The sequence below is a fragment of the Hippopotamus amphibius genome, chromosome 2 (genome assembly GCF_030028045.1).
Source record: "Hippopotamus amphibius kiboko isolate mHipAmp2 chromosome 2, mHipAmp2.hap2, whole genome shotgun sequence".
NCBI lineage: Eukaryota > Metazoa > Chordata > Mammalia > Artiodactyla > Hippopotamidae > Hippopotamus > Hippopotamus amphibius.
This window is the reverse complement of record NC_080187.1, coordinates 145977222-145998216: the sequence shown is the minus strand read 5'-3', so window position 1 is coordinate 145998216 and position 20995 is coordinate 145977222. Positions and strand designations below refer to the sequence as shown.

General features: G+C 42.5%; 1 protein-coding gene across 3 annotated transcripts in view; it reads right to left on the bottom strand.

The window, feature by feature from the left end:
* Positions 1–4454: 4454 nt before the first annotated feature.
* Positions 4455–20995, bottom strand: part of ADAMTSL3 (ADAMTS like 3) — a 404352-nt gene continuing 387811 nt past the window's right edge. For 2 of the 3 annotated variants that reach the window (XM_057719995.1, XM_057719997.1), the window contains 3 exons: positions 14177–14277; positions 7046–7260; positions 4455–6373 (listed from right to left, as the gene is read on the bottom strand). In XM_057719995.1, coding sequence (XP_057575978.1) covers positions 6267–6373; positions 7046–7260; positions 14177–14277 — 423 coding nt within the window. In that variant the 3' untranslated portion in view covers positions 4455–6266. Of the gene's footprint in view, positions 6374–7028; positions 7261–14176; positions 14278–20995 lie in introns of all 3 variants that reach the window. The other variant, XM_057719996.1, reaches the window with a different exon arrangement.

Genomic DNA, 20995 nt, shown 5'->3' with positions numbered 1-20995 from the left:
CCATCCTGTCTCCCTGAATATCCTTGTGGAGAATAAGACCACAGAATGAGAAAGAAAGGCTTTGTAGTTTATAAAACCTGCAGGGATGACAACGCTAGGAGTGAACCCTAATGTAAACCATGGACTTTGGGTGATTATGCTGTGTCAAAGTCAAGTCCCCCTTTGTGACACATGTACCCTCGGGCGCAGGCTGTTAGTACTCAGGAGGCTGTGCATGTGTGGCGCAGGGGGGTACAGGGTTACTCTGTACTTTCCACTCAGTTTTGTCATTAACATAAAACAACTCTAAAAAATAAACACTATTGAAGACTGCACGGCAGGAAGAAAGGAGAGGAGTATTCACAAGTCAGAGGCTGGGAATCCTATACCACAGCCCCTTAACACATCACATATACAGACTTTATTTTATACAAAACTATCTAAAGCCCTCTCTGAGAATGGCTGTGTGAGAGGAGCCTGGTAATATGAAGGGAAGAGGAGACCTCTGAACATTCATCAGAGGAGGGGAAGGTGAAACTTGTCACCATTAGCAAAGTTCAAAAAGGCTGTTTAAAAAGAGTGCTGATGATGTGCTTTTCAAAGGGTCACAGTGTCCAATAAAACATCAAGAAACTTTCATTTTATTAAAGGCTTTAGTTTTTCTTCTCTCTCCACTCAATGCTGTTTTACATGGATGTGCAGATTTTCACCCTACGTCACAGACATAGGACTTTCACCCTATGTCACCCCTTCCCATCCTCCCCTTCAACAGGGCACACAGTTCGATAGCTGCTCTCTAGGGTGGCTAGGGCTATCTCTCCATCACCTCCAGTGTCCCCATCAATACTTCTTCATTTGTAGCCATTATGGAACTATAATAGCTAATGAGGAAACGTGGCTAGGAGATGCTGCCTGCCAGCAAGCCTCAGACAATGGGAGTCTGGAAGAGGGGTGAGGATGCTATTTGCTTCCACAGACAGACTAATATATGTGACCTGGTAAAAATCACTTTCCCTGTCTGCACCTTTTTTCTGTAAAATAGGCTTCAAAGGATGTGTAACCACAATGTATAAAGAACTTTTTAAACTTAACAATAGGAGAAAAAATAAAAGATCTTAACAGATATTGAACCAAAGACTATACACAGATGATGTATTAGTTGGCTAAAGTTGCTGTAACAAACTACCACAAAGTGGGTGGCTTAACAAATTTACCATCTCACAGTTCTAGAGGCAGGAAGTCCAAGATCAAGATATTGGCAGAGTTGGTTTGGTCTGAGGGCTATGAAGGAGAATCTGTTCTGTTCCTCTCCCCCAGCTTCTGGAGTTTTGCTGGCAACCTTGGGTGGTTTTTGGCTTACAGACCTAGGCCTTCATCTTCTCCCTATGAGCATGCACCGGTGTCCAAATTCCCTCTTTTTATAAGAGTACCAGTCGTATAGATGTTCATGGATACAGGACTTTCACCAGTGTCACCCACCCTAATGATCTCACTTAACGTGACCATCTGCAAAGACCCTATTTCCAAATAAGGTCATATTCTAGGAGTTAGAAACTTTGAGGAGGGGGACACAATTCAATCCATAAAAGATGGCAGAGTAGCATATGGAAAGGTCCTCAACATTAGTCAACATAGAAATTCAAATTAAAACTACAATGGGATACCACTATGTAACTATTAGAATAGTTACCAAACATGCAGACACACAAGCCCACAAGCCTGACAACTCAATATCACTAGCCAATAGGGAAATTCAGATTAAAACTGCTAGACACCACTACGCATCTATTAGAAAGGCCACAAAACACGCGCGCGCGCACACACACGAGACTATCAATTACTAACAAGGATTCAGAGCAACTGGAACACTCATACGTCATTAGTGGGAACAGCCACTTTGGGAAACAGTCTGATAGTTTCTTATAAACAAGCACATACCATATAAGCCAGCAAATCCACTCCTAGGTATTTACCGAGAAGAATGAAAATGTAGTTTTACACAAAGGCTGTGCATGAATGTTTATAGATTTTTTTCATAATCACCCCAAGCTGCAAACAACCCTGATGCCTTTTAACTGGAAAAATGATACTCATCTATAACCATCCAGAGCCAATTCAAGGAACAAACTATGGATTCACCCAATATCACGCATGAATCTGAAGTGTGTTTTGGTCAGTGAAAGAAGCTAGGCCTCAAAAGCCATGCAATGTACGATCCCACTTGCATGAAATTCTGGAAAAGGTAAAATTATAGGGAGAGAAAATAAATCTGTAATTGCCAGGGGGAGGTCGGTGGAGAAACTGACTACCAAGAAGCAAGATAAGGGGATTTTTGGGGTGATGGAAATGTGGTGGTCGACAAACAACTCTGAATGTGTCAAAACTATTAGAACTGTAAACCAGAGACAGTTTGACTGCAAGTAAAATTATGAAAACCGTCACCCAGGAGGTGGGGAGAACCCAAGGAGGAATGCAGGCTGTGACCAATGAGCACTACAGATGAATCACTAACCACACTGAAGGGGGTGGGAAGAAGGGGATGCCCGCAGTCACTCTGGAAGAGGGTTCTGACTGGATGCTGTAAGGCAGTAGGCAAAAAGAATGCTGTGCAAACATCGTACTCTAGTTGGTGATTTTTCTTTCCTTTCACAGGGGTATGCGTTAGTGACTCTGAAACTACGTGTACATTAAGGTCAAGCCAAGAAAATATATCGCAGATAATGAGAGCCAGGCTTCTCCCTGTCAGAAAGAACTTCACTAAAAAAGAAAAAGGCATAGACTATAATAATGACCCTATGGTGCTGGACTGGCATCTGAGGTTTCAGTGTGAATTCACAGATTCAGGAAAAAAATTTGTGTGTGTGTGTGTGTGTGTGTGTGTGCGCGCGCATTCGTGCGTTAGCATATATGCAATCAACATAGATGGTAAAATCTGGATTTTTCAGTGTCTTTGTGTAGCTCTAAAGATTACAAAATATTTCAAACTGCCGAGAAAATAGACAAGATTTCTAGAAAAATTTATCTGAGTTGGAAATAAAGTTGTAACTTTTCCACCCTCCCAATAATGCTCTCCACTCCTGGTAACCTATGTAGGCCTTAGAGAAAGGAGGAAGGAAGAAAGGGAGGGAGGAAGGGAGAAAAGGAAGGAAAGGAAGGGAAGGAAGAGAAGGGAAGGAAAGGAAGGAAGGGAAGGAAGGAAGGAAAGAAGAAGGAAAGGGAAGGAAGGAAGGCAGGAAGGAAGACGGAAAGGAAGGAAGGAAGGGAAAGGAAAGTAGGAAGCAAGAAGGAAAGGATGGAAGGAAGGAAGGAAGGAAGAAGGAAAGAGGGAAAGAGTCAAGAGGGAAGGAAGGAAGGAAAGAAAAGGAAAGAAGGAGGCACGCTGCTGAGATATCCGAGGTGTCCCATCGCTCACCTCCTGCGTGGCTCAGCCCCATGAGGTTGACACAGGCTCACACGTTACTGTGAAATGGTTGATTTTTGTCTTCATCATGTGACCATGAAAATGCCAAGGCCCACGGCACATAAAGGGGAATTTCAATTCCAACGACATGAACGTTTTCTAGAAAGACTCATTGCTAATCTTGAAGCACTATACAGGTGACCCTTGAACAATGTGGGCATTGGGGCACCACCCATCCCCGCCATGGCAAATCCCTGTATAACTTGCAGTTGGCGCTCTGTATACTCAGTCCCTCTGTATCCACGGTTCCGCATCCATGTATTCGACCAACCTTGGGTAGCATAGTATTCACTAGTCATAGAAATCTGTGTGTAAGTGGACCCAAGCAGTTCAAGCCTGTCAAATGTATGAGTTGCAAGGTATTGAAAGGGGTTACTCACCAAACGTTGCTAACAAGTCTCTCCGTGCAGACCTCTCAAATCCCTCCCTAAACTCCTCACAATAGCCAAAAATAAAAGGGTGTTAGTTCCTCCTGCTCCTGCTCTCCCAGCTACCACCCACTTCCACACCTGCTTCAGGCTGTCCATTTGGAACTCCTTTCCACTCCTTCTGCCCCTGACATTCTTTTCACTGTGATTCACAGGAAGTAAAGGACTGGGATGAGGGAGGGAGAGTGAATCTCTGTGTGATCTGCTCTGGATCCTGTAACCCACACCCCAAAGGACAGCCCAGGGCACTGAGACCAGCAGGGTTGCTCCTGGCCTCACAAAGAGGCAGCCAAGGTGACCATACCCAAGGCCACCAAGAACAGAATGCAAATGAGTCACCTGCATTTAGAAGGGTGCCCCTGAATAATCAAAGTACATTTATTATCTGAATTCCTAGTCAGGAGCATGAAAGGGAAACATTAACTCTTCTGTGATAGAAACAGTGGTAAAATCCAGTATGCAGGAATGTCATTTGAATGATAACAAGACAAAAAGTATATTAGCAAATGAAAAACAGCAACTTTGAATACAAAGCTGAAGCAATTTAATAAGAGATTTTGTTAATAAGAAAAATATATGTCCCCTGTCTTTATTACATACTGTACAAAATAAAATATTGCACCTTTACGTCATATAATAAATATATACAAAGAGTAGTGTACAAACGATCTCTCTTTTAATTTAAAAAGCCTTCAACCAGTAAGTGGGATTGATGATGAACAACTCACAGGCTGGGGCGTCCCTATCACATCCCCACCCCCATTCCCACCACCAAGCCCTCTGCACGCCACGGCACTCATCCCAGGGTCGGTGAGCCTGCAGTTAGAACAGGGGGCCTGGGGCTCAGGATATGGCAGAGAGACTCAGCGAGCTGGTCCACAGGCAGATCCAAAGCCAGAACCCACTGTCCACGTGTGAGTGACCAGGGACGAGGGTCAGCACACCTGCTTCAGGTAACTCTGCTGCCAACAGGCTACAGGCAGCATGCGTACAGGCAGCGGGGGCCCCGAGTAAACAAGTACGACCCTTTATTTGGGGTTGCATGCCATCTACAGCCATAACTCGTAGGATGTTAAGGAAAGAGCCCCCTCACCACATCAGCTTTAGAATTTACAGTTGAATACTGGTCCCAAACTCCTTCAGCAGCAACATCTACTCCAAACTTAACCTCCACCTTGACACCATCACTAACACCAGCACTGGCCGATCCAAACCCAAGCCAACTCTGACCTAACCCTAATGCACAGAGCCAACTCTAGCCTTAACCCTAACTTACCTTCCATTCGCCTCACCTAACCCAACCCCCAAAATAAAAAGAACCCTAAACTTGCTCACCAAATCCTAACTCTAACCCCTCAGCCCAACTGTACCTTCCAGCCCAACCCTGACGCGCTTTGGATTTACTGAAAAATCAGTTCAAATGAAAACAATTATTTAGTATAAACAACTCCTTTCAGCTATCATGTTTCATAGTTAGATTACTTTCTTCTAATTTTTCCAAAATAAAAATCCTTAGGAATACTATTTTTTGCATAAATTAGGTCTAATAAGGCTTTGATTTCTCTGTTTGTGTGCAAGAGAATAGTGCTTAGAAAAGTCTCATTCACAGCTCTTAAAAGAACACTTTGAATATACTACAAAATCAGTAGAAAAGGTTAACCTTCCCTCTCCTTTGATTTCCAAGATGCCTCATGTGGTCACAGATCGATTTCCATAGTTATGACAATGGCAGCAACGTTTACTCTGTTTTCTCCCATAGGTTCTCTAAGGGCAAGGACAAGATACCATCCCCCCAGGACCCCTGGATCAGTCAGGGTTACGAGCCTGTCCAGAGTGACTGTCTCCTTTTCACAGACTGAACGTAAGGATCTATAACATGCCATTAGAGCCAGCATCTTAACAACTACTGACCAGAGCTTCTACAATGTAAATGTCTTATAAACCTGTTACAACCCTAAAGCTGAGAGAAGTCATCTGTTGCTGTGCTTCCCAAGTGCTTCAGGATGTGCTACTCTGGACTAGACTACAAATCACTGGGAGAGGCAGCTCGTGACAATGCACCGGTGATCTTGGTGAATTCCTGATTAGAAGAACACGACGAGGTCCCAAGTGCAATGGCCTGCCTGCTATGGTATTTTACGTTAGTCCTGGAATATACCATTTAAAAGAGCTGGAATTAAAAACTGGCCATGGGGAAAGGACAATGCCAAATTTTAACAGTGGTGATTCTGCACTGACTTCTGTTTGATTGCAGAATCTAGAGTTGTTTTTTTGTTTTTCTTTTCTTTGTTTTTGTTTTTTTAAGAAATACATGTTCTTGTACCAGCTACATGTGGAAACGAGCTTTTACATACTTGTTTTATCTTCACAGCAGCATTACGACTCCCCCTCCCAAAGTTTTATCCTTGTTGACACGACTGACAGCACCTTTGTTTGTAGAGGTCTAGCGAACACAAATTAAGATGCTTTACAAACGTACAGTAGTGGGTTGTGTCTGTGCAGTCTCCTGCAAAAAAAAAAAAAAATATATATATATATCCATTTAACACATAGCTCATCAGAGACCTAGTTTTTAAAAAAGCACTTGATTCTATGAAAAGCAGAAATTGAGATCACAGACTGAAGCAAAAAACTAGGCTTGGGTTAGGGCCACTGCTTTGCATTGGAGTCAGAAGTGCCTTGGATTCACTCCTTAGCTGGGACAAGTGGCCTCTCACTGCCTACTGGGGACTTCACAGCCCTGGAGCCACCTGCTCCTCCCAGTGCTGACAGCAGCATTAGCTTTTGGGGTGTCATGGACCCCCGGGAACCTCATCAAAGCTATGGTCCGGCTCCCTAGAAAAATATATGATTATATTTCATATATAACCTCAGGACATTTGCAAACCTGCCCAATCCCATCTGCGGAAGCCCTGTCTGAGGCGCTGAAACTCCAGGCAGAAGGGAGTCTGGGGAGAGGCTACCAGTGCTTGCTAGAAGGCCACTGACCACCCTACCCACTCTACTGTTTTTTTCTCTAAAGAACACTGAGTTGCACCCACATCAAAGCAGCTAATCTCCTAATGTCCCAAGATACCACATCTGTTCAGAATGGCCCTGCAGACGAGACCCGGACAAGGCTGGCTGCACGAGGTCTGGTTTGGACAAGGCGGTCGTGGTACCTGAGAGGGGTACATACTATCACAGGAAGGCCCAAGGCAGTGCCGCCAGGAGGTGGGTCTCTCGCTTGGCACACAGAGTCTCTCAGCCACCGGCTTGCAGCTGCTGGTGTGGACACAGTCGACCTTCCGAGCCTGGACGCCGCGGCCACAGGCTGCCGTACAGGGTCTCCAAGGGCCTGCGCGCCAACATGCGTCACAAGCCCCCGATGAGCAGTTCCTCCTAAAGGCGGGTCTGGAATGAAAAAACATCACCAAAAAGTGCGCCACGGGAGAAGTGGGGTGTCACTTCTTGCTGGTAGAAGCACTGTATTTTCAATACGTTAAAGGTTTGACACTTAGGACCTTATTCAGCAGCAAACTGATCTGCATTGTTCCAGGCAAAGTGGTGGAGGAATCAGGACCTTAAAACAGGCAAGAAAAGCCCTTGTGGCGTCTCTGACACCACGTTGAAGCACGCGACTCAAAAGAGATGCTCTCCGGGTGAGCTGCAGCTGATCATTTAGACAAATAAGAAAAGAAGGACACATTTGTTCACAAACTTTCAGCCTTGTTTACATGAGCGCTCGATACCTTCTGGTGTGAGTGTGAATTTGTCTGTGAGCAATCTCGTCCGCTGTGACAAGTGCTCTGGTGTCCATTTAGGACACACTATGACTTGTAGTGAGAGCTACCAAAGACCTTTGGGAAGAGGTCTCTCTCCAGCCTCCTCAGCCTTCAACACAGACCAGGAAGGTGATGCCCTCTGGTTTGTTGTTGTTGTTGTTCTTGTCGAGAAGGGTCCACTGTACGTGTATGCTGACTGGACAGCCATGTGCCAGAGAATTTTCCAAATAGTTTACAGAGATTGACTCATTTAATCCTCGCAACTAACCTACATAGTATGTACTTAATTTTTAAATTGAAGTATCGCTGATTTACAATATTATGTTAGTTTCGGGTAAACAACAGAGTGATTCAATATTTGTGTAGTTTATGCTGCAGTGGAAGTTATCATAGAACACTGGCTATACTCCCGGTGCCGTGCACTACATCCTTGTGTCCTATTTACTTTATACCTAGTAGTGGACACCTCGCAGTGCCCTACCCCCGTCTTGCCCCCTCCTCCACCCCTTTCCCCACCTGGTAACCACTAGTCTGTTTCTGTGTGTATGAGTCTGCTTCTCTTACAGTCATTCATTTGTTGTATTTTTCAGGCTCCACGCATGAGTGATATCATATGATATTTATCTTTCTCTGTCTGACTTGCTTCACTAAGCAGATATACACTCCGGGTCTATCCATGTTGTCACAAATGGCAAAATTTCATTTTTTATGGCTGAGCAGTATTTCATTGTATATACATACACCACATCTTCTTTATGCATTCATCTGTCGATGGCTACTTAGGCTGTTTCCATATCTTGGCTACTGTAAATAATGCTGCTACAAAAATTGGGATGCATATATCCTTTTGAATTAGTGTGTTCATTTTCTTCAGATTTATACCCAGGAGTGGAATCCTGGATGATCTGGTAGTTCTATTTTTAACTTTTTAAGGAATCTCCATACTGTTTTCCACAGTGGCTGTACTAATTTACATTCTCCAAGCAGGTTACAAGCGTTCCCTTTTCTCATCCTCACCAATATCTATCACTTGTTGTCTTTTGGACAGCAGACATTCTAACAGGTGTGAGATGATACCTCATCTTTGATATGCACTTCCCTGAGGTATAGTGGTGTTCAGCACCTTTTCATGAGCCTGTTGAATGCCCTCTGATTTTTGAAAAGATATTTGCCATGGAGGGTGAGCCACCTTAGTGGACCCACTTTGGGGTATCTGCCCTTGTTCCCCAAGGCAGGTCCTGGAACGGATGTATTTGTACTACGTGAAAAGGGCTCCTCGTGCCCAGACAACTGGAAGAGGGCCCTATCCTGAACTAGTTCAATCACTGTCTCTCTCCCAGGAATTTGGAAGTTGCAGGAACAAGACATATAAACCTAAAGGCTGGAGTAGTGGCGGCCACACTCTGCCACATGGGCCAGACAAGTAGAAAAAATAACATTCACAAAGAAGCAAAGAATGAAGCAGAAATGCACAGAGATGCAAAGACAAGAGGAGAAATAACCCTAATGGCTTCTCATTTCTTGGTTACTGTCCCTCCTGAGGTCTGACGGCATTATCCCTTTGGATTGAGACATTTTTGTGTTCCTATAAAAGGCTCCTTATCAGCGCACATAACCTATAAGGAGTGTTGAAACACCACTGGAAATCTAATAAGATGGAGACAATTCTGATCCCCTGAACTTTTCTAAGAAGAGAGTATTACACATAGCTGGAAGCAAGACTTCGATTATCCAGTAGGGGGAAACTCTATCAAAGGGTTTACTTAAACAACACTGGCACATCCAACTGTTGATAACATTTCTAAGTGGATAAAGGATGAGGGTGTCCTGTTAACTGTAGGGTTTTTGTTTTCCCCGGGGGTATGAATCTTAAGGGTCAAAAGATGAGTTGCTTTGGACAACAGGGCAGAGACTGAGTACTCTTCAGCCATTCCCTATGCAGCGATCAGCTTTCCTACTGAAAACAGTTGAACAAATATTCCAAGAATACTCAGAGAATACATTTTAAAAGATACCAAATTGTTGCATGTAAGAATGGTAGTCCTATCTTAAAAAATCTCCCACCCTCTTTGCACAAATCATTCCATGCTGAGTTTTGTTGTTTCCAGTGCAAAGGACCTTAACTAATACAGCCTCTTTTTCTGCTTCGATAGAACACAGGGCCAGTGGGAAGTCAGATGAAACTATTTAGCTTCCTAAACATAAAATATGAGAGGGGCACAGGGAGCTGGAGACCAATGCAGATGCTGAAACCCAAGAGGCTGGTCATTGAGGACCCAGTAAAAGAATGCAAGTTCAGTCCAGCAGACAGCCTCACTTCCTTCTGGCAGGGATGGGACAGGGTATGGGGATGCCTGAGCTAGGGGGACACAGTCTGGGCACCAACGCTGTGCACATAATCGGAGCTCATGTGTTTTTTTTATGTAAACTATGAAAGTAGAAATGGCAGCAGAAATCATAAAGTAAGCCTGTTTTTATTAGTCTTTCTCAATTTCTCATTCCTATTCAGTCCAGCTCTGCTCCTACCTCAAGTAACGTCTTTCATCATCAGCCAGGTGGAACGACTGATTCTGTAGGGCAGTAGATAATAAGTGGCTTATTATCAGAAGTCTGTGGACAGCTTTAAAAAGATGTAGATTAAGAAAGAATTAAAAACAAAAGACACACAGACAAAGAGATATACATTGCCAGGTTCCACTCCCTCTCAAAGATTCTAATTCATAAGTCCCAGTGTAGGCCCAAGAATCTTTATTTTGAAGAAACTTCCCAGGGAATTCTGACTCATGGCTGAGGTTAGGAATTACCCCTTTGGGGAATAAACTCTCTGGGTCCTCAAGCATTTCCTCAGATCCCCATGTTGTCTTCTTGCCATAATGTGGGCTAGTTGTACCCTGATAATTCTCACTCTCTTTATAACTCTTTTCAATGGAAGCCACACCTCCCAAACCCTTCCCAGGGCCAATAAAAGAGGCTACCAGACAGCCTGCTCCTCACTGATTCTCTACCCATGGCCACTCATAAAGTTACACCCTGTAAAACACCCTGTAATATTTACCGAGGCCAAACTATGGCAACTGGGGGTCTCCAGCCTGCCCACTTCATTGTACACTGAGATTTAATACGTCACCTATATTCAGCAAGCCCATAGTAAGCATGACCGGTCAGCAGAAGAGGTCTCGGGGGTTGGGGGAGGGGGGCTGAAATGAGGCCAGAAAACTGCAAAAGAAACACACAGAAGCTCTCTAAACTAACCTAGTCCTTCTTCCATAAACCACCAGATCTGGGGAAAACTAACAGCATGAAAGAAAAGCACTAGGATAAAACCAAACAGCCAACCTTGGAGGAAGCAGAAATAATAGAGAAAATGAAAGGCAACTTGAATCTTTTCCCTCCTCAGGTCTAAGAATTTTTCTTCTATTATTTCTTTTAAAAATGTCTGTCCTTCCAGTTCATTTCTATATCTCTTTCTCTAAAACTGCACTTATTCAGATATCCTCCTGATAGACCCTTCCATGCCTTTTATCCTCTTCATTATATTTTTTGCTTCTAGTGAAAGAAGGACAGTGTGGCTGGAACACAAAGAGTGAGACAGAGTAAGGTCTTGGTTGAGGCTTTGCAGGGAGGTAGGACTTGACTGTGCAATATTTTAGAGGCCACATTGTGGATTTTGGTCAACCTTTTCCCTAAGAGCAAGTGAAGCCTCTAAAGTGATGTTAATCTAGCAGGGAGATGGGGCATGGTGGTGTTATGATCAGATCTGTGTTTTGGAAAAGATTACTCTGGCTGGGTTGGAAAGGAGCATGGATGGATGGAGAGAGACCAGTTGAATGACTTGACCAAGGGTGATGGTGGTGAAGATGGGAAAAAGTGGATGGGTTGCAAAAAAAATTACAAAGAGCCAAAAGACATATAAAAAGTAACCAGAAAGGTACAAATTACAGTATGATATAATTTTTCATCTGATTGACAAAATTTTGTTTTTGATTGGCAAAAATTTTAAAACACTGAAAACCTATATAAAGTTGATGAAAAGGGGGGACTCCCATATACTCTTTGTATAGACGTTTTGATGATAATTTAGTAGTATCCAAATGAACATGTCTCTCAATTCAAGTCCATATCTAAAATGTATCCTATGAGAATACTACCCTTTGTGCATAAAGATATATGTTCCAGGATGTTTACCACACCATTTGTTTGGAATAGCAAAAGACTGGAAACAATCAAATGTCCATCAGCAATGGAGTGAGGTAATATTACATACAACAACTCAAAAGAATAAAGTGACTCTTATGTACTCAGATGGGAAAAAAGTCTGTAATGTATTGATGCATAGAAAAAAGAAGTGTCAGAAAAATATGTCCAGGATGTTATGAAGAAAGCTCAATCCACTTAAATGTGTTTGTAACATAAATATATCTTTGAGCATGCAAAGGCAATCACCTGGGATGATATATATCAATCTGTGTGTGGTCTATCTTCTGAGGAAAACTGGAAACTAGGTTTTCGGTTGAGAATAAGGGCAGCTGTTCCAAACATTTTCCATTGGAGGAGAATGGTTCTGGCTGGAATTGTCGGGAATAGGAAACGCAGCTGACACTACACTGCGAAACCTTACTGAAGGCTGAAAATGGAAACTGAGCCAATCGTCAAGGTCATCTCATTTTCTCCAGCAAGACTCACAATACGGAGGAGGAAGGAAGAGCCACAGACTGAGCATCTGCTATGACCCAGGCTGCTTACATGCTTCACTCTAAACCAAAACTTCCCAAACACAAGACAACCTCCACAATGGGAGAGAATATCTGCAAGTGATGCAAAAAACCAAATGACTGTATCCAACAATTGGCAGAAGGCCTAAATAGACATTTGTTCAAAGAAGAATACATATAGCCAATAGGCACATGCAAAGATGCTCAACATCACTAATTATTAGAGAAAGGCAAATCCAAAGTATAAGGTACCACCTCACACCCGTCAGAATGGCCATCATTATAAAGTCTACAAATAACAAATGCTGGAGAGGGTGTAGAGAAAAGGGAACCCTCTTACACTGTTGGTGGGAATGTACATTGGTGCAGCCATTGCGGAAAACAGTGTGGAGGTTCCTCAGAATACTAAAAATAGAATTACCATATGATCCAGCAATCCCACTCCTGGGCATATATGCGGACAAAACTATAATTCAGAAAGAAACATGCACCCCTATGTTCATAGAAGCAGTATTCACAATAGCCAAAACATGGAAACAACCTAAATGTCCATCGACAGAGGGATGGATAAAGATGTTGTACATATATACAATGGAATATTACTCAGCCATAAAAAAGAACAAAATAATGCCATTTGCAGCAACATGGATGCAATTAGAGATTATCATACTTGGTGAAGTAAGTCAGAAAGAGAAACACAAATATCATATGATACCACTGATGTGTGGAATCTAAAACATGACACAAATGAACCTATCTATGAAACAGAAGCAGAATCATGGACTTAAGAGAACAGACTTGTGGTTGCCAAGGAGGGGGGAGGGGGTTGGGGAGGGAGGGAGTGAGAGGTTGGGGTTAGCAGACGTAAGCTTTTATATACAGAATGGATAAACAACAAGGTCCTCCTGTATAGCACAGAGAACTATATTCAATATCCTATGAAAAACCATAGTGGAAAAGAATATTTAAAAATAAGAATGCATATATATGTATATATATATGTGACTCACTTTGCTGTACAGCAGAAAATAACACAACATTGTAAATCAACTATACTTCAGTAAAACAAAAAAACCAACTTCCCAGCCACAATTTCACACAGACAGTAACACCCCACTGTGCAGATTAGGAGGTTAGGTAGTCCAAGGTTACACAAGAAGAGCATGGTAGAACTCCAAATTTCCCCATTAGTGTGCCCTCACGGCTCTCTCCTCACTTTCTCTGGCTGGAGCAGGCTCCTCCCGGGTGGTAGAGTCGCCAGAAGGAAGAGGTCTGGGTGACCTCTGAGTGACCTCAGGGAACAAAGCTCTTCTTCCCCTAAACCATCTACCAGCTGAGACTTTTATCAAAGAGAAAAGCATTTTTTTCCTGTTTAAGGCCCTAAACAAGAGAAAAGTTACTTTTATTCTCTGCTAACCCACTGTGCCAACGTCCTCATTAAACAGTTTCTAAACAAAGGGATAGAGTAGTTCAGTGAAAACACTAGGTTACAGATTTAATGTGAAACGAAATATTCTTAGGCCTCATCAACTTTGTATATAGAGGGAAACTACCTGTCTATTCTCAACGCTACTTTTTTCTTTCTCTTTGGGGTGTCTCTATATGTTCAACATCCCAATGATTTGTAATTATAAAGAGTACATGTTAATTAGTATTTACATACTAATTGGTATAATACATACTATTGAGGATGGCACTATGGGAAATCATCATTTAGTAGGAACTCTCCATTATGAGAGGTGGTACACAGTAGAGATGACGCCATTTTCAGGCGGTCAAAGTCACTATCTGAGGTGGGAGAGGGTGTGTGCTGCCCTAGAGTGGGGCCGGTACCTCCTTCTGTCATCACAGCCAGACTCAGAACTGTTGGGGTGTTGACAAACGATATGCTGCTGCTGCATCCTCACAGTGCGACCCAGGCAACGACCAGGACACTGGAACAAAAGCACAATGCAGTATAAACAACACCGTGAGCTCACACATGCTGGGGTTCCAAACCCATGTGCTGTGGCAGCTTTGCTGAACACTAGCTCCAGGGATCCGCTGTCCCCAAGGGGAGTTAGGGAGGATGGAAGCCCAGCTCTGAGGACCAGACAGCCCTCCTTCAGAGCCAGACAGATACCTGAGTTTCCCTTCCTCCTCTTTGCCCCTAGATACTTAGACCACCTCTGGGGAGAAGGGGAAAGGACAGGGCCAATCTGTAAGTGACCAGACTTGACTATGCTTAAATCCATAAGCTACAGCCAAGTTTGGGTTTTCCTGCTAGGGACAAAATAGGGGGCTGTATGTTGAGGTGAGCTCAATGACAGAAAAGAAAATTTCACATGCAGTTCTTAAATTTTTCTGTACTCATAACACCTATTAATTTTTCCTTGTAATTTGTTTTATGCTTGAAAAGGTCCTTCCCATCCCAACAGTTCTATTCCAGTTTAATTACTTTTTCGCTGAGCACTTTAATAGTCAGAATTTATTTTGGTGTACGCTGTGAGTTTGGGCTCTGATTGTACTTATTTTTCTTACATTAGTTGAGCAATTTCCCTCATCAATCTTTTTTTGTTTTGTTTTGTTTTGTTTTTGCTAACAACATTATTGAGATATAATTCACATAGCCTAAAAGTCACTGTTTAATGTATACAATTTACAGTAAGTCCCCAACATACAAACCTTCGACTTGGGAACTTTCAAAGACGTGAATGTGCCCCAGTATGCCAGCTGTTGTACTGTACTACTGTACTTATCAAGGTACTGTATGTAAGGTTTAAAATATTTTCTTTGTTTTTAAGTTTGTTTTTTATGTATTTTTTTGTGTGAAAAGTATTGTAAACCTATTACAGTAGAGTACGATACAGCTGATTATGTTAATTGGGTATCTAGGCTAACGTTGTTCGACTTATGAGCAAATTGGACTGACGAACATGCTCTCAGAATGGACCTCGTTCATATGTAGGGGACTTACTGTTATGGCTTTTAGAGTTCTGCAACCATCACCATGATCAATTTTAAGACATTCTCATCGGGACTTCCCTGGTGGCTCAGTGGTTAAGAATCCGCCTGCCACTGAAGTGGACATGGGTTCCAGCCCTGGTCTGGGAAGACCCCGCATGCCTCAGAGCAACTAAGCCAGTGCGCCACAGCTACTGGACCCTCGAATCACAACTACTGGAACCTTACGAAGAGTAGCCCCTACTCACCACAACTAGAGAAAGCCCACGTGCAGCAACAAAACCCAACGCAGCCAAAAACAAACAATAAGATTTTTTTTAAAAAAAGGCATTATCAACATACCCCCAGAAAACCTTGTCCCCTTTAGCAGCTACTCCCAGTTCCTCCCACGGCCTCTCCCCCGAGGCCTAGACAACTGTAAACCTACTTTTGTTTCTAGAGCCTTGCCTATTGTAGACACTTCATATAAGTGGAATCATACATTATGTGGTCTTTTGTGTCTGCCTTCCCTCACTGACCATAAGGTCTGTAAGGTTCATCCACATTGTTATACATAGTAGTCCTTTATTCCTTTTATTGGCCAGATAATATTCCATTGTACAAATATACCACCTTTATCTATCCATCAGTTATTGCCAATTTTTGGAATTTTATTATGGGTTTGATTTGAGTTGTTCCCACTTTTTGGTTGTTATGAATAATGCTGCTATGAACATTCACGTACAAGCTTTTGTGTGAACCTGTTTTCGTTTCTCTCCAGTACATACCTAGGAGTGGAATCACTGAGTCATATGGTAACCATACATCTACCCTTTTGAGGGACTGTCAGACTGCTTCCCAATGTGGCTAGACCATTTTGCATTCCTGCTCACAATGTATTCAGTTCCAATTTCTGCAGGTCCTCATCAACACTTGCTACTATCTCTCTTCATGATTAGCACGTCCCTAATGTCTAATGATGCTGAGTACTGTTTTCTGTTCTTATTGGCCACTTGTAAATCTTTATTGGAGAAGTGTCCATTCAGATGCTTTGTCGTTATTTTAATCAGGTTATTTGTGTTTTTATTATTGAGTTGTGTTCTTCATATACTTTAGAAACAAGTTCCCTTTCATATATGTATAGGTTTTTCAAATATTTTCTCCCATTTTGTGGGCTGTCCACTTTCTTGATCCTGTCCTTCTTAGCAAAAAAGCTTTTAAATTTGATGTAGTCCAACTTATCTATTGTTGTTGTTGTAGCTTCTGTTTTTGGTGTCATATCTAAGAAACTGTCTCCTATTCCAAAGCATGAAGATTTATGGTCACATTTTCTTCCAAGAGCTTTATCATCTCCGCTCTTAAATTTAGGTCTCTGATAAATTTTGACTTAACTTTTCTGTGCATGTTATAAGCTAGGAGTCCAAGCTCATTCTTTTGTATGTGGATGTTCAGTTGTTCTGAAGCATTTGTTGAAAAGATTATTCTTTCCCCATTGAATGGTCTTGTCACCTGTGTAGAAACTCAATCAATGTAGATAACATGGATTTATCTCCAGACTTTCAATTCTATTTCACCAATCTATGTGTCTATTCTATGCTAGTACCACAGTGTCCTGATTATTATAGTTTTGTAGTAAGTTTTGAAACTGAGAAATCTGAGTCCCCCAACTTTGTTCTGTTTCTGGATTGTTATGGCTATTCTGGGTCCTTTATATTTCCACATAACTTTTAGGATCAGCTTGTCAATTTCTGCAGCGAAGCTGGGATTTTGATAGGGATTGTGGTGAGTCTGTAGATTAATTTGGGCAGGTTGTCATCCGAATAATAGTAAGTCTTTTGATCCATAAGTAGAGGATGTCTTTTCATTTATTTAGATCTTCTTTAATGTCCTGAAAAAAATCTTTTTGTAGTTTTATAGTATTTGTTTTTTAAACTACTCTTCCCTCTATGATGAACTGCCTTTGAACTTTAAACTCATTTCTCATGGGTCTGTTTCTATACTCTAATTATAGTCCATGACTCATGTCTACTCCTGCACTAACACTGCACTAGTTTACTTACAACAGTTTTGCAGCACGCTTTGACATCAGATAAGGAAAAGTCTTTCTATACCTCGAATAATTTGTTTTTCTAAAAATGTCTTGTCCTCACTCATTCTCCTATACGAGGTCAAAATTATCTTAAGTTCCAAAAAAAGAATTCTACTGTCATCTGAATTGGAATTACATGTTTCAGTTCATTTAAGGGAATGGGCATCTTTATAGTACTGTTCAACTTTTCTATTATGTGTTTCAACAATGTGTGATATTTTTCTGTATAGGCTCTGTGATGGTTAATTTTATGTGTCATTTCTCATCCATACCTGATCAGGTGAAATTTAATGAGACCTTGGGCTTGGAAGTGATGTTGGAATGGGTTATGACCTCTGGGGATACTGAGATGGAGTGTATTTTGCATATGCAAAGGGAAGACTGCTATGGACCAATTTATATTGGTCAAAATTTATATACTGAAAACCTGACCACCAATGTGACTATTTGGAGACAGGGTCTACAAGGAGGTTAGAGGTTAAATGAGGCCATAAAGGTGGGGCCTTAATCCGATAGGAATAGTGTCTGTAGAAGAAGAGGAAGAGACACCAGAACTCTCTCTCTCTCTGCGCACAGAGAGGAGGCCATGTGAGGACATAGTGAGAACATGGCTGTCTACAAGTCAGAAAGTGACGTCTGACCAAAACCAACCCTGACAACACCTTGATTTTGGACTTCTAGCCTCTAGAACTGTGAGAAAGTAAATTTCTACTGTTTAAGGCACCCAGCCTGTGGTTTTCTCTTATGGTGTCCAGCAGACTAATGCAAGGTCCTACACATTTCTCAAAAAATTTTTCTCCCAAATTTTTTATTATAATATTATTCAAGGTGGTATTTGGAATACAGGTTCTGAGACTTTTGTGCACATATTACTAGTGTTCCTCTGCTCCTTTTCTTGAAGCCTGCTCTTATTCCTATTGCCTCAAATCCATCTATCTTGTAGCTTCTGTTCTTGAGCTGCTGCATTCAAAGGGACCCAACCTTGGTTTACCTTTGTATTGGAAGACAGAGTCACTATGATTTCTAAATGCAATCCATGAGGTCAGACACATACATTCATTTTAGAGAACAAGCAGACTGCCGCCCCCCACCCCCAAATTAAAAAAAAAAAAGGGATTAGAAACAAGGTGATGATTTTGTGTTCGTGTGTGTGTTTTTAATTCTATATTAGTCCCTTAAATCAAATAGAAACCAAAGGAACATTAGGACTAGCTTTTCTAATCGCCCAGCTATCTGCTCTTACCAGAGATCTTTATTCTTCACAAGGCTTTGTATTACTGTCCAGGGTCCTTCACTCCACCCTGAAGATCTCCCTGCTGCAGGCAGGTCTGGTGGTTAAGAACTCTCTCAACTCTTGATTAGCTGGCAATGTCTTAATTTCACCCTCGTTTTTGAAGGACAGTTCTGCTAGATATAGGATTCTCAGTCAACAGCCTCTTTCCTTCAACACTTGGAATACACCGACCCCTGCCATCTGGCCTCCGAGGCTCCTGATGAGAAATCTGCTCACGACCCTCCTGGCAAATCTTCTCGCAGCTTCATAGACATGAGTAATGTACCTTATCAGTGTCTTATGCACCAGAACATTTTCCTATTATATCGTAAAGTCAGTTAAGTTGTAACACTTATTTTGAGACCAGAGTTTTAGGAAAAGGAATTGAATATTTCAAGTGTAGACATTATGAGGTCTTTAAAATTATTACAGATTTTCAAACTAGAAATGAAAAGGCCACTGAAGCATCCTACACATTTTAATTTCTAACAAAGCAAATACCATGTAAAGAAAAATTTCTTTGGGATCCTTTTTCCTAAGTGTAAAGGGGCCTTGAACTCAAAAAGTGAGAAAACCACTGTGGCTTATCACCAGCCCTGAATGGTCTGTTTCTTGCCCTTGCTCACAGGGCACCACTGTGATGAAATGCACCAAAAACCCTATAAAAGACTGCAGTTGGGCCCAAGTTTTAGTTCTTAGGTCCCAGGAAGCTCCTTTTGGTGACCTGCAGGCATTGGACCCTCAGCTAGCTTGTTTTTGCCTTGTTCTTGCCATTTTATTGATTTTTTTCTTTTTTCTCTACTCTTTTTTATTTTTCCTTTTTCTTTGCCTTTCTCTCATTTTTCTTTATTTTTGTCTTTTTATGATTTTCTTTTATTTTTACTCTTTTCTTCTCAATTTTTTTCCCATTTTTTTCTTTTGTTTTTGTCTTTTTTTTCCTTTGTTTGTTTTCTCATTTTACATTAGTATTCTTTAGTTAGTATTGCTAGTATTAGTACAGTTACCATAGTTAGTATCATTGGAATAGTTAATTAGCGTAGTTGGTATAATTAAAAGTTTATTAGCATAGTTAGTATTAGCACTGTTAGTACAGTTAGTATAGTTAGCATTGTTAGTTAGCATAGTTAGCATTGCTAGTTAGTGCTGTCAGTCAGTGTAGTTATCAGTTCACCATGATGCAGGGCCTCACGGCCACCTCTGCTGACAAGGAGGCTCGTATTGAGAACTACAAGATCCTCCACACCATTGGTGAAGGTAGGTTTGCCAAGGTGAAGGTGCCGGCACATCCTGACCGGGACAGAGGTGGCTGTCAAGGTCATTAAGAAAAGAGCTCTGAGGTCCTCTGGGCTCCAGGAACCTTCCTAGGAAGTTGACAGCATGAAGGCTCTAGATCACCCGAATATCGTTAAACTCCTGGAGGTGACTGACACCGAGGAGACATTGTTCCTAGTGATGGAGTACCTCAGTGGGGGGAAATGTCCAGTCATTTGGAGGAACACAGCCGCATGACAGAGGCCCAAGGCCTGTTCCGGCAGCTGGTCTCCACCCTGTAGCACTGTCACCAGAGGGCCATCATACACCGGGACCTGAAGCCAGAGAACCTCCTCTTGGATGCGCACATGAATCTGAAAATTAGTGACTTCAGCCTCGGGAACAAGTGTGAGGAGGGGGGAAAGCTTGATATGTTCTGTGGCAGCCCCGCTTACACTGGTCCGGAAATCTTCCTAGAGGAGAGCTACTATGGCCCTACGGTGGACGTGTGGAGCCTGGGAGTCGTCCTGTACACCATGGTAACCAGGTCCCTGCCCTTTGGGGGATGACGGTTTTGGGATGTGCGGCAGCAAATCCTACAAGGGCAATAACCCATTCCGCTTTATCTGTCACCAGGAATCAGAAATCTGTGTAAAAAAATGATTGTCGTCAACCCTAGCGACAGAAGCAACACAACCAACCTCATGAGTGAACATGGGTGAACATGGGCCAGGAGGAGCCACTCCGGCCAGCCTGTGAAGAGAACCCGGGGGTGACCGTCGCAATGACTTTGGACTCAAGGTGGGACCAGATGCAGGACTCAAGAACAGGCAGCAAGAGCTCCAATGAACCCGAGGTGGAGGGCAGCACTATCCCTGTCAGCACGGTGAGGCCCTGGTCTTCAACTGAGCTCAGCAGCTGTGACGTTGAGTCTTCCCCACGCCCTGAGGTGTCCATCCTGATACCCATGTGGTTCTACCAGGCAGAAAAGGTGCTGCTGCACGAAGACCAGGAATTAGGGCAGGAGACCAGCAAGGCTGCCAGTCCCCCACCCAGCCCGGAGGAGAGGACTGCCACCCCCAGCCCAACGCCTCCGTGTGGCCCGGGGGCCTCCTCC